Source organism: Syngnathoides biaculeatus, chromosome 19 (genome assembly GCF_019802595.1).
Source record: "Syngnathoides biaculeatus isolate LvHL_M chromosome 19, ASM1980259v1, whole genome shotgun sequence".
In the NCBI taxonomy this organism is placed as follows: Eukaryota; Metazoa; Chordata; class Actinopteri; order Syngnathiformes; family Syngnathidae; genus Syngnathoides; species Syngnathoides biaculeatus.
This window is the reverse complement of record NC_084658.1, coordinates 3,491,336-3,504,406: the sequence shown is the minus strand read 5'-3', so window position 1 is coordinate 3,504,406 and position 13,071 is coordinate 3,491,336. Positions and strand designations below refer to the sequence as shown.

The following is a 13,071-nucleotide window of genomic DNA, read 5'->3' as shown; positions in this document are numbered from 1 at the left end:
CTGTTGCTGCACAATTTCATTAGTGAATAAAAATAAAGTCTCCCTGCAAAAAACTACAGTAATCTGTAACCCTATAAATTGTGTATGCTAGGTATGGATCTTCCTAAACAAAGGAATTCACACAGTGTCAATGAATGATTCACACCAATGTGGATGGACAGAGAAGATAAACAATATTGTGAGTATTTTGATTCCTTTTGCATGAATGTAAATTTTATCCTCTGCACAGCTAATCGAGTTAATCCATTTGAAAAGACAAACCTTCACAGTTGCAGCACTAACACATTGACTTAATGGTTCCTAAACATTTTCTTTGTGACAGTTGCTTTTTCATCATTTTGTACACTGGCAAAATTCAATATAAATTCTACCTTACAAAAATTATTCTCAGTTTTTGGACCACATGTCTTTTATTGGTAGTGTTGAGAAGAGTAGTTTGAAAATATTGTTGGTTACGATTAGATGTTACTCTGTTGAAAATGTAATAGTGGTGTAACCATTTCAATTCAGAGTCAGTGATGGTGACTCAGAGTTACGCCTGACTTTTGTGCGGTCAGGGTGGCGTTGGTTACTGCTCAGTGATGGTGTTGATATGTGCCCTGCGACTGACTGGAGACGATGTCGATGGGTATTCCATGGTCTGCTATAGCACTGTACTGTATGTGGGAGTTCTGCTTGGTCTCCCAGTAGACATACAATATTCTTGGTCAAATCGTGAGATCTACCTCTTTTCCTATGCAATGGAGGACGTTTCCCGAGAAACATTTAAACAATTTGCACTCAATATTGCGTGTAAAAAATGTTCTTGTTTCTGACTAACATTAACAGCATGTATTATTAGACAGTAAACTGATCCGCTGGCGTTTATTGGGACTAGAATTATACCCACAGTATGTATTAATCAAATCAATTAAAAGCCTTTGCCATTATTTGTTCTGAATAAACGTTTGCGTAGCCTCTCTTATGAATTTGCCAACATATGATCATCTTTTTAGCCACTACTCCTCATTCAGACTGCACCCTGTATCCCTTTGCCAGATGATTCTTGGACTTTTACTTGTATCTTTGTAGCTCATTAAAGGAATTGTGAAATAAAGCTGCCTTATGTGCTATGAAAATTAAAAAGATATCCTCAAAGGACTTTACTTTTCAGCAAAAAATACCTTTTTTTTAATATCTCTGATTTCAACATATGTCCAGTCATTACCTTTGCAGTATATATTCAGTCTATATTTCAGTACAAGATCAGAGAGGTAAAAACACACCGTGTGACTAAAGATCACTGATCCTACGTATCCATAATTTCTATAGACCAGTCGTTCCAATAAATGTATCCTGGCATTGTGCTATATCGAAGCAGATGATTCCCTTAAATGTAATAAGCCACACATCTGCATCTCCTTTCAGACTGCTTTAGGATTAGTCAGTTTTGGATCGGTGGAAAAATCCCGTGTGTTTTAATTGAACCGTGTGAAAGAACATCCAGAGATTTGAAAGGGCTTCTTAGTTCTTGTTCAATTTGAATCCAATTTAGCTGAGAGTCTGTTCTTTTCCTGTGCTGGGCAAGACTGGTTATCTCCAACGACAAATATCCTTTGGTGTCAAGATTTTAAAGATGTTCATTCTAAGTGTCTTTGTTCATTTCAGGTGGCTTTATGAGTGATTTAAAAAAAAAAAAAAAAAAAAAAAACTAATCACAAGTTTATCAAACTGCTCCAAAAGCTGCTTTGGTACGTATATTAACAGGCAGCATCGTGGAAACAAGGGAAATATGAGGCAACCACCATTACATTACAATATCTAAATTGTGTACCATAAAGTACATTAAATTTTTACCATTTGTACAGGTTTAAGTTGATCTTTTGGTGGAGTGGTTCAATGTTTCCATCCATAAATCAATTTTCTTCCGCTTATCCAAGGTCAGCTTGCAGGTGCAGTAACTTTAGCAGGGAAACCCAGACTTCCCTCTCCACAGCCCCAACCCCACCTCTTCCGAGAGTATCCAAAGGGTTTCCCAAACAAGCTGAGAGAGAGAGTCTCACCAGCGTGTCCTGAGGGGTCCTCAAGATCTCCTCCCAGTGCGACATGCCCGGAACACCTCACTAGAGTGGTCCAGAAGGAATTCTAAACAGGTGCTCAACCCACCTCATCTGCCTCCTCTCAATACGGAGGAGCAATTTCTCGACTCTAAGACCCTCCTGGATGACCGAGCTTCTCACCTTATCTCTAAGGAAGAACCTGGACACCCTGCGGAGGAAACTAATTTCAGCTGCTTGTACCCAAAATCTTGTTCCTTCAGTCATTACCCACAGTTTATGACCATAGGTAAGTGTTGGAATGTAAACCGACTAGTCAATAGAGAGCTTCGCCTTTTGGCTTAGCTCCTTCTTCACCACAATGGATCGATACAAAGTCTGCATGACTGCAGACTCTGTACCAATCTGCCTGTCGATTTCCGGTTACATTCTTCCCTCACTCATGAACAAGACCCCAAGATATTTGAAGTTTTCCACTAGGTAAAGGATTTCATCCCCGACCTGGATAGAGCATTCAAACCTTTTCAGACTGAGGTCCATGGCCTCTGATTTAGAGGTGGTGATTCTCATCATAGCCGCTCCACACTCTGCAGCAAATCACTCTGTTGAGAGTTGGAGATCATTGCTTGATGAATCCAACAAAACCACCCCAGAAGCACCCCCCACAGGAATCCCCGGGGTACACAGTCAAACGCCTTCTCCAAGTCCATAGAAATCGTTAGACTAGTTGGGCAAACTCGCATGCAAGCTCAAGGACCCTACCAAGAATGAAAACCTGGTCCACTGTTCCACGACAAGGATGAAAACCGCATTGCTCCTCTTGAATCTGAGATTTGACTTTTGACAGGACCCGTGAATAGTCCTTACCAGGAAGGCTGAGGTGTGTGATGCCCTGTAGTTGGAACACAACCTCCAGTCCCTCTTCTTAAAAAGGGGGACCGGCACCCCAGTCTGCCAATCCAAAGGCACTCTCCCCGATGTCCACACAATGTATCGGAGCCAACTCACCAACAGGTGATGATCAGTAGGACAGTTCCGCCCCTCTCTTCACCTAAGTATCAAAGATATGCAAGACCGATGACACGAACACTAAGTCAATCATCAAACAGTAACCTAGGGTGTCCTGGTGCCAATCGCACATATGGACATCCTTATGTTTGAACGTGATGTTTGTTGTGGACCGTAGTCAGCACAGAAGTCCAATAACAGTACACTACTCAGGTTCTAATCAAAAGGGCTGTTCTTCCCAATCACACCTTTCCAGGTCTCACTAATTGCTCATGTTAGCATTGAAGTCCCCGAGCAGAATAATGGTTTCCCCACCGGAGCGCTCTCGAGTACCCCCTCCAAGGATTCCAACAAGGGTTGGTACCCTGAACTGCTGTTTGGTGCGTAGGCACAAACAGCAATCAGTACCTGTCCCCATACCCAAAGCTGGAGGGAGGTTACCCTCTTGTCCACTGGGGTGAAACCTGGCGTACAGGGGCCGAGGTGGAGTGCAGTCGGTATACCCCAAATTTGCCCGTCGTCTATCACCCTGGGGAACTCCAGAGTGGAAAAGTGTCCAACCCTTCTCAAGAAGACTGGTACCAGAGCCCAAGCCATGTGTGGAGGCGAGCAAGACTAGATCCAGTCGGAACTTCTCAACCTCACGCACAAGCTCAGGGTCCTTCCCTGCTAGAGGTGACATTCCATGTTCCTAGAGTCACTTTGTAGCCGGGGATCAGATTGCCAAGGTTCCTGCCTCTGGCCACCACCTAGCTCACACTGCACCCAACACCTATGGCACATCCCACAGGGGGTGTGCTCATGGGTAGGGGGACCCATGATATACTTTCGGGCTGTGCTCAACCAAGCCACATAGGTGCAGGCCCAGCCATGAAGTGCTCGCCTTCAAGCCCCAGCTCCAGACCTGGCTCCAGAGGGGGGCCCCGGTGACCCGCATCCGGGCAAGGTAAACCTGAATCCATTAGTTTAACTCGTCATAGTGGTTTACGGAGACGTGCTTGTCTGGTCGCTCACTAAGGACTTGTTAGCTATGGGTGACACTACAAAGGGTACGAATTCCCAGACAACTTGGCTCCCAAGATAATTGGGACACACAAACCTCTCCACCAAGATATGGTGACAGCTCAAGGACGGGGTTCAATAATTGAGGATAGTGTTTAATCCAAAATCAGATTTAATTCCATGCCTAAAGAATTTCCATACCTGAAGGTATCCATCTAAAGTTAGTGTAATGGAGATGGACAGGCGGGTATTCAAAATGGGCATTCCCCCTAACTTGTGGCAGTATATTATATGACCTGAATTTTTATCGTACAAATCAACACACTAGAGTACAATTGGCAGAGAGAGCAGGGAGGATCTGTGATCAACACTCAATTAGAATATCATTTGCATACACACTTTGTGACCACTTCCACCCCCATGAATAAAGACATTCTTTTAAAGGCACATTTATTTTTCTCTTTTGTTGGATCCCATTAGCTTGGACACCTGATGAAATGGCTGGTACGTGGAAACAACAGTGGGATTGCATTTAGGATAAGATAACATTCTTTATAAGTCAGCACAAAAGCAGTTGCTGAATAGGAAGAAAGTCAAAAACAAATGCCAGAAAAGTAGACATGACTTGCACACTTAGAGCTCCTAAATGCAACAGAATGACATTCATATAATTACAGGTGGTTGTGCATCCTACATTCCCTGACCTTTGTGTCACCACTGCTAACATAATTGACTGGGGTAAGGAGCGTTTGACTGAACAGTGCCACAGTATTTGTATATTTTATTTCAATAAATTGGTAAAGGTATTTACATTTTATGCTCTGTTGCTGTGTTAAATTGGTTTGACTTTTTAGCTGTCAGGATTTATGTATCACGTCAAAGTTATCCAACTAATACGGATGTGACCTTCATGGCTGAGACCGAGATGTCTGAACCTCTTGAGTTTTTGTGGAATTTTGGAGATTCCACATCTACCAGAACAATCACCACGAACATCACCAAAAGATACCACTCTCCTGGGAAGTAAGTTCCACACAAAACCTACAACCTCTTCTATGGGACTTCGATATAAATTCAAATGCAGCTTCATCAGGTACACTTGGAACCTAATAAGATTCAAAAGAAATATTGTGTCAGAAAGTATGTAGATAAAGGACAATGACCAAGTTTTATAGGTTGATGTAATATTTATTAGTATAGATAAATTATGTTGGTTACAATGTTTAACTACATTGAAGGGGCAAAATATTAGAAACACCAGCACTGGCTGCGTACTAGGTGTGTTTTCTTTATTGACCGTATACTTCTTGGTATCATCTATCAACTCTACCCATATCACGCTAACTAGTACTGACAGGGTCAGCCATGCACAACAGAGGGCCAGTACAGCTCAATGGGTTATATGTGCTGCTTATAAATTATGGGATCCTCTTGGACCCTCCACATCCTGGTCATCACCTCCTCCAGCTCGTTCCCTTGGGTAGGTGCTACCGAACAATGCAAACCAAAACTAGCAGCCATTCAAACAGCTTCTTCCCTCTTGCGATTAACTTCTTAAACAGCTAATTTACAATTCAATTGCCACATTCTGCCAAATTTTTGTCTTAAGTTTGTTGTCACATTCTGCTGGGCATATGATCAGTTGTCGGCAACCCATGATGTTGAAAGAACCATATTGGACCAAATAAAAAAAACAAACAAAAACAAATCTGGCCTTTGCAAAACAATTAAGAGCCTTATATAACTCTGATAATAAACGCAACACATGCTGTGTCTGTTTGATCGCACTATCCAAATGACATCATGCGCATTCATGTGTATTTGAAAAATGTATTTTTTTCTGAAGCATATCCTGGAGAGAATGTGCAGATCCACATGACTGCTCTGTTATACAATGTTATTTTAAGTTCAACTTCCATAATCGGTGGTTTGTTTCATTGCATTGATGAAATTATAGAACTATAATAATGAAAACAAATTTTTTGTCGCATATATTTTGAGGATTACAAAAAAATGGAACATGCCTCCTGTATTTTTAGAATTTCCTGTAGAAATAAAATGCAGTCTTCGATTTTTTTTCTTTAACTGGGGAACAGACAATGTATTAAAATGCAGACTGCAATTATAAAAATAAAACAGCCTTTTTTAAAAAGTATATCCTACGAAAATAACCCAGTTTCATTTCCGTCCATCCATCTTCTACCACTTATCCGAGGTTATAAAAGGCTTTTTTTTTAATCTTAATGGTTCCAGACAGATTTATTTTTTGTATTTTCTCTGTTGACCTTTTGGTTTGCCAACCCCTGCACTGGACTATTGCTCTATTGGGCATTTTCTCTGCTCTAAATGCTACAAGACTCTGCATCCTTTGCACAATTGTCCAAAAAAATTTGTGTATTAATCATTGATCGATTTCACCGAGCCTTTGTTGCTCCATGACTGTTCTTGCAATGTCTTTGTCTCAAAATTATTCTGTCAATTGACCATATGTACTATGGCGTCTCCAACTACCAGAGTAATATTCCTTGTTTTTGACATCCATCCAGCCATCCATTTTAGTCTCTTATCCTCACAAGGTTTGCAGGAGCGCTGGAGCCTATCCCAGCTATTTTCAGGCAGGAGCCAGGGTACACCCAGAACTGGTTGCCAGACAATCGGAGGGCACATAGAGACAGACGACAGTCACACTTACAACCACACCTAAGGGCAATTTAGAGACTCCAATTAATGCTTTTTTGGGGATGTGGGAGGAAGCTGGAGTACCCGGAGAAAACCCATGCAGGCACAGGGAGAACATGCAAGGTCCACACAGGCGGGGCCAGGATTTGAATCCTGGTCCTCAGAACTGTGATCTAATCGGCTGCGCTGGCCAGCCGCCTGTTTTTGACATACTTGGCAAAATGAAGATGATTCTGATCCTGATTATTAAAAAAAAAAAAAAAAAAAAATGAATTCAAGTATTAAATCTATAATTTTTGATATGAAGCAAAATCTGCCCAGCCCAAACCAATACTATACATATATCCAGCCAGCCATCCATATTTTGTACAGCTTATCCTCAGTTGGGTCAAGAGGCTGCTGGAGCAAGCAATGGGGTACACCCTGAAGTTGTTACCAGCCAGTTGCAGGACACATAAACAAACATTTACACTCCCATTCAATTAAGACTGTTCAATCAACCTACCATGCATGTTTTTGGGATGTGGAAGGAAATCTGAGTTCCTGGAGAAAATCCATGCAGGCATGGGAAGAACAATGAAACACCACACAGGTGGGGCCAGGACTTGAACCCCAATCCTCAGCACTGTGAGACAGATGTGCTAACCACTTGACAACCGTGCAGTTAAATTTATGTTTTTCCTATATAGGTACAACGTAACGGTCGTTGTGTCTGATGGCCACACCTCCTTTACCTCTGGAGTGTTGCCCATATTTGTGGAAAGAGTAGTGAAGCTAAACAAGCTGTTCCACCGCGCCTTTGTTCTTCGGAACCACATGACAATGGTGAGTTGCAGAGTCAATTCTGGCACCGACATTACCTTCCTTTGGAACTTTGGTGATGGGACGTCAAGACTGGGACAAAGCACCGAGAAGCATGTATTCCTCAGGTGAAGAAAGGTTTGAATTGAAATGTGGATGCCGTTTGTTCTGACATTGAACATCAAATACACAGCGACCTGCTAATTTTTTTCTGATTGTAGGACTGGAGAGTTCCAAATGGAAGTGATCGTGTTTAACCGGGTTAGTTCTGCCTCCCTAAGCAGCATAATTTTTGTCTTAGACCACCCATGTAAGCCTCCACCTGTCAAGAACATGGGCCCCCTCAAACTAGAGGTAAGGCCATCCAATTGTCGTATTGCGCGATTACCTTTACGGAGATGTTTATTTACTCAGGTGCGACGACACAACGTCATCCATTTGGGGGTGTCCTACGAGGCTGACGTTGAATGTAACATACTGAGGGGCCTCCATTACACATGGACGTTGTTTGACTCAGCAGGCCACATTTTGCCTGTTCCAGATGCTCACAAGCAGAGGCTTGTACTTCCAGGAAATCTCCTGGACTACGATATCTACACTGTTAAAGCCAAGGTAAGTTGTAATAGGCAGGATGTCCAATGTGGTTCAACCTTTTTGTTTTTGGATAAGAACTAATTTTGTGAGTTCAATTGGTGTTACTGCTAGGAGGTTTTTCTTTTCCAATGACTCCCAGGTTACCATCAGGGGTAAAGTGGAAGGGTGGACCACAGAACAATTAGATTTGGTTATCAAGAAATCATTGTAAAAATGAATTTTGGACACTCCACCATATTTCCATGCAAATTATTGAGAATAATCTTCCCCTTATGCCTTGTTGAATGTGTTTCGATCAGGAAATAGTTCAATGCTTCTTATGGTGTCAGTGTCATGTGGGAATGAATACGTGAAAGTGTCTTCAACATCAAATAATACAACTTGAAAGTAAAAATTCGTGTGACTTTAGCAAAACAAATAAATGCAATACAACATGCGTATGTGTATATTCTGGTGTGGCATGGAAGGGGTGGGCAAACATTTTTGCTCAGGGGGCACATTGACTTAAAATTTGACACGTGGGCCAGGTCACATGCAGATGCTTGTATATGAAAAATAAACAACAAAAAAAGGCACTGTGGTGTGAACAGATTTACTTTTTACAGGAGCAGTATTGTTTTGTTGATCGTTTTTTTTTTTTTTTTTTTTTTTTTTTGCTAGTGCATCAAAGTCTGGTGTTGTCACGAACGTCCGGTATGGGGTAGGACTTCGAGGCAGAGGCATAATGTTGAATGTAGTTTATTCCGGAAACTGGGTCATACACAGTGTAGCAGTCCAGCAAGGCAGAGCCACAGAAACGCTAGGCTAACTGGGATCCACAAGATATGCAGCAAGGTCTGATGACTATGAGGCAAACTAACAACTCAACAGGACACAAACAAACAAAACGGCACAGAATCGCTGTGACTAGGGTTACTCTAACTTAGACGTAGAGCACAGAGTCCCACAGGCATTGAATGCAACTCACTAATGCAAGGCAACGAAATGGCAAATGCCAGTGACAAAAACTCCAATGTAAATGTCTGTCTAATTACAGTCCGAATGTGAAACAGCTGTGACCGGTGACAGGTGTCGCTGCCCAGAGCAGTGGCGTGGTCACGGCCCTGTTGGCTATGGCCAAGCATTGCTCATGACATGTTAGTTTTGTTGTGGCAATTCTCAGAACAGCAGCTGCCAAGTGGCAGGAATTTTACTTATCCACTACAAAAAAGCATTTGCTTAACTGTTCCCATGACTTGGCATTTACATCACACAAGTTACAGTTACATATTTTACTCTGACCGGGACATTAATGTAATACGTCACTTGTTTTTTAAAATAGCAGAATCATGGCTCTGCATTCAGTGTTCAGTGACATTATTTCTCTGTGGTCCCCCTGCTGGTGGTTGAAGTGTTCAGACCAGAAGTAGAGCAGAAACAGAACAAAGTCAACTCAATGTGACACCAGCCCTGCCTCCTGGTGGAATTAATGGGCATTACAGCACAACCTGGTGGAACCATTCAGCATTACAGACAAGGTCCAGTAATCATGATTTTGGTATTATTCCGGCAATTCTAAACTAATCTTTGGCAGGCAGATTGAAATGGTCAATGGGCCGGATGTGGGCCGCAAGCTGTAGGTTGCCCACCTCTGATTTAGGGCATCTGGCTTAAAGTTCTGAAGACCAGTGTTCAAATCCCAGCCCCTGTCATGCTCCTGGCGCCCAGCCATGCTGGGCGGGGCCAGGCAATCAGCACTTACACACCTGCACCTCATGAATCCTAATGACTCTCAGTATATATAGGACCCGGGGGACGACTAGTCCTCCGCCAGATCGTTGCCTCTGATGCCTCGTTCCCGCATTCCCGTTTGCCTGACTTCTGCCTTCTGTGTACCAACCCTTGCCTGTCCCCTGACCACCCTTGTAAGCCTGCCGCTACTAATACTTCTGTTCGTTTGGACTGATTTGGTTGTAACTGACCTCGGAACAAATAAACACCTCCTTTGTACTGGCTGCCTGCCTCTTGAGTCGTGCATTTGGGTCCGCCCTTGAGCCTCGTTCGTGACAGAACGGTCTGGCCACAATATGGACCCAGCCGACTCATAAGCCATCCGCCGTTCGCTACAAGTCCAAGGTAGACTCCTGGTTGAGCAGGAGGCTGCTCTCCAGGTAACCAATCAGAGGCTGGATGAGATCTACACCCGGCTGGAACCGTGGTTAGCCTCCCAGGCTAGCGCTGCTACCACGCCTCTGCCTGTAGAATCAGCTCCGCCCGTACCACTCACCACGGAGCTTACCCGTGCCTGTATAACCCCGCTCTCCCGACCGGAACGATTCTCAGGCGACTCAGGGAACGTCAAGCCTTTCCTCGCCCAGTGAGACCTCCGTTTTGAGTTGCAGGCAACCGCCTTCCCTACGGACCGCTCCAGAATCGCCTTCGTCGTTTCCCACATGACGGGAAGGGCGGAGGCATGGGCCACAGCGGAATGGAGTCGTAACTCAGAGACCTGCCGTTCCTGGACATCATTCGTCTGCGCACTCACCCAGGTGTTCCGGTATGCGGCGCCGGAGAGTAGAGCGGCAGATTCACTCATGACGCTCCGCCAGGGTTGTCGCTGCGTCTCGGAATACGCCATCAAGTTCCGGATCCGCGCCGCCGAGAGTCGTTGGAACGAGGACGCCCTGCACAACTCCTTTTTCCAAGGGCTCTCTCCACAGATCAGCGGTCTTCTCTTCGCCGTGGATCTCCCTCCTTCGCTGGACGCTGTCATAGTGTTGGCCCTCAAGGTCGACCAGCAATTGGTCATGCAGGGGCAAATAGACGCTATTTGCGGTCGTCTGGGACACTTGATCGCACTCTGCCCAGTTCGACCAAAGCGCTCCGACATCAAGATCTCCACGCTGGTGAGTGTGCGGTATACCGCGGCAGACTCAGGATGGTCGCTTCTGTACCTCACCTTGGGAACAGACTCTCGTTCATGTACTGAGACTGTTCGTTGACTCCGGGTCGGACGCTAATCTGGTAAATTCCCGCGTGGCCGAGGCGTTGGGCGCAGCGACCTTCCCTACCCAGCGGCTTCGTAATGCCTATGCCGCTAACGGCAAGTTCCTCTGCCGGGTAACGCACCGCACTCAGACGTATGGTCTTTCTGGACTCTCACGCGGCGCGCATTAACTTCCACGTTTTCGACTCCCGTAGCAGCGATGTTATCTTGGGGAGCCCGTGGCTCAAGGAGGACAATCCACACATAGATTGGGCCACGGATCAGATCAAGACATCAGATCAGGCGCCGGTACGACTCCGAGGAGTCGAGTACCGCTTCGGAGCTAACCGCGGTACCCGCCTGCTATCACGATCTAAAGGAGGTGTTTTCAGTGACTAAAGCGAAATCCTTGCCTCCACATCGGCCGTATGACTGTGCCATTGAACTCCTCCCCGCCACCTCACCTCCTGGAGGGAAATTATTTTCCTTAACAGGACCAGAGCATAAGGCCATGAGGGAATACGTGGAGGAGTCGCTGGCCGCCGGCCTCATCTGTCCGTCGTCTTCACCAGCCGGTGCAGGGTTCTTCATCAAGAAGGACACTACGATACGACCCTGCATTGACTACCGATGACTCAACAAGGTCACAGTAAAGAACAGGTATCCTCTGCCGCTGATCGCCACAGCCTTTGAACTTCTCCAGGGAGCCCGGCTCTTCACCAAGTTGGACCTCCGCAGTGCCTACCACCTGGTGCGGATCCGGGAGGGGGAAGAATGGAAGACGGCGTTCAACACTCCGACGGGACACTATGAATACTTGGTGATGCCGTTCGGGCTGACGAATTCCCCGGCAGTTTTTCAGAACTTCATTAACGATGTTCTCCGGGAATTTCTGAATAAGAATGTTTTCGTGTTTTTGGATGACATTCTGATTTTCTCGTCAGACCTGGGCTCTCACATCCGACAGGTCAGAGCGGTGCTCCAGTGCTTGTTACAACATCAACTGTTTGTAAAAATGGAGAAATGTGAATTTCACTGAGCATCCGTGTCCTTCTTGGGATTCATCCTGTTGGAGGGCGAGATACGTATGTATCCCGGAAAGGTCGACGCAGTGCTGCGGTGGCCCACTCCCACCTGTAGGAAGGACATGCAGAGGCTCATTGGCTTCGCAAACTTTTACTGGAAGTTTATTAGAAACTTAAGCTCCGTTGCCGCCCCTCTGCAAGCTCTTACGTCCCCGCACAGCACTTTTGAATGGTCCAGGACTTGCCAGGAGGCTTTTGACTCAGACAGACTGAAGGCTAGTTTCACCGCCGCACCCATCCTCATGATGCCAGTTCGTGGTGGAGGTCGACATGTCAGACTCGGGGATCGGAGCCATCCTATCACAGAGGAGTCCCAAGGATGGAAGGATCCACCCGTGCGCCTTCTTATCAAAGATGTTGTCCCCAGCCAAACAAAACTACGACATTGGAGACCGAGAGCTGTTGGCGGTCAAGACTGCAATGGAGGAGTGGTGTCACTGGCTGGAGGGCTCGCAAGTCCAGTTCGTGGTCCTCACCGACCACAAGAACCTCGAGTACCTGAGGACCGCGAAGCGGCTGAACGCCCGCCAAGCCAGGTGGGCCTTATTCTTCACCCGCTTCCATTTTACTCTGTCCTTCCGCCCAGGCTCCAAGAACGACAAGCCGGACGCCCTCTCACCACGAGGGGGAGCGCGCGGAATCGGCAGCTGTGAGGGAATTCATCAACGCTTGCCCGGTGTGTGCGGCCAATAAGACATCTCTCCTACGGCTGCTCGGAGAGTTGCGGCCTCCTTCCATCCCGTCCCGCCCGTGGTCGCACTGGAGTTTGTCACCGGCCTACCACCCTCTCAAGGGAACACTGTGGTCCTGTCTATAGTGGACCGGTTCTCTAAGATGGTCCACTTCGTGCCGGTCCCAAAGATCCCTTCGGCCAAGCAGACAGCCCAACTGTTATTAGGCG

General features: G+C 45.7%; 1 protein-coding gene across 11 annotated transcripts in view; it reads left to right on the top strand.

The window, feature by feature from the left end:
• Positions 1-13,071, top strand: part of LOC133492445 (polycystin-1-like protein 1) — a 72,587-nt gene that overhangs the window by 3,050 nt on the left and 56,466 nt on the right. For 9 of the 11 annotated variants that reach the window (XR_009792631.1, XM_061804627.1, XM_061804624.1 and 6 more), the window contains exons 6-11: positions 92-178; positions 4,724-4,784; positions 4,901-5,069; positions 7,415-7,654; positions 7,748-7,880; positions 7,941-8,138. Coding sequence is in view for 10 of the 11 variants with exons in the window: in XM_061804627.1 (XP_061660611.1) it covers positions 92-178; positions 4,724-4,784; positions 4,901-5,069; positions 7,415-7,654; positions 7,748-7,880; positions 7,941-8,138 (888 nt within the window). In the remaining variant the exon portion in view is untranslated. Of the gene's footprint in view, positions 1-91; positions 179-1,919; positions 2,133-2,231; positions 3,991-4,723; positions 4,785-4,900; positions 5,070-7,414; positions 7,655-7,747; positions 7,881-7,940; positions 8,139-13,071 lie in introns of all 11 variants that reach the window. The other 2 variants (XM_061804629.1, XM_061804630.1) reach the window with 2 other exon arrangements.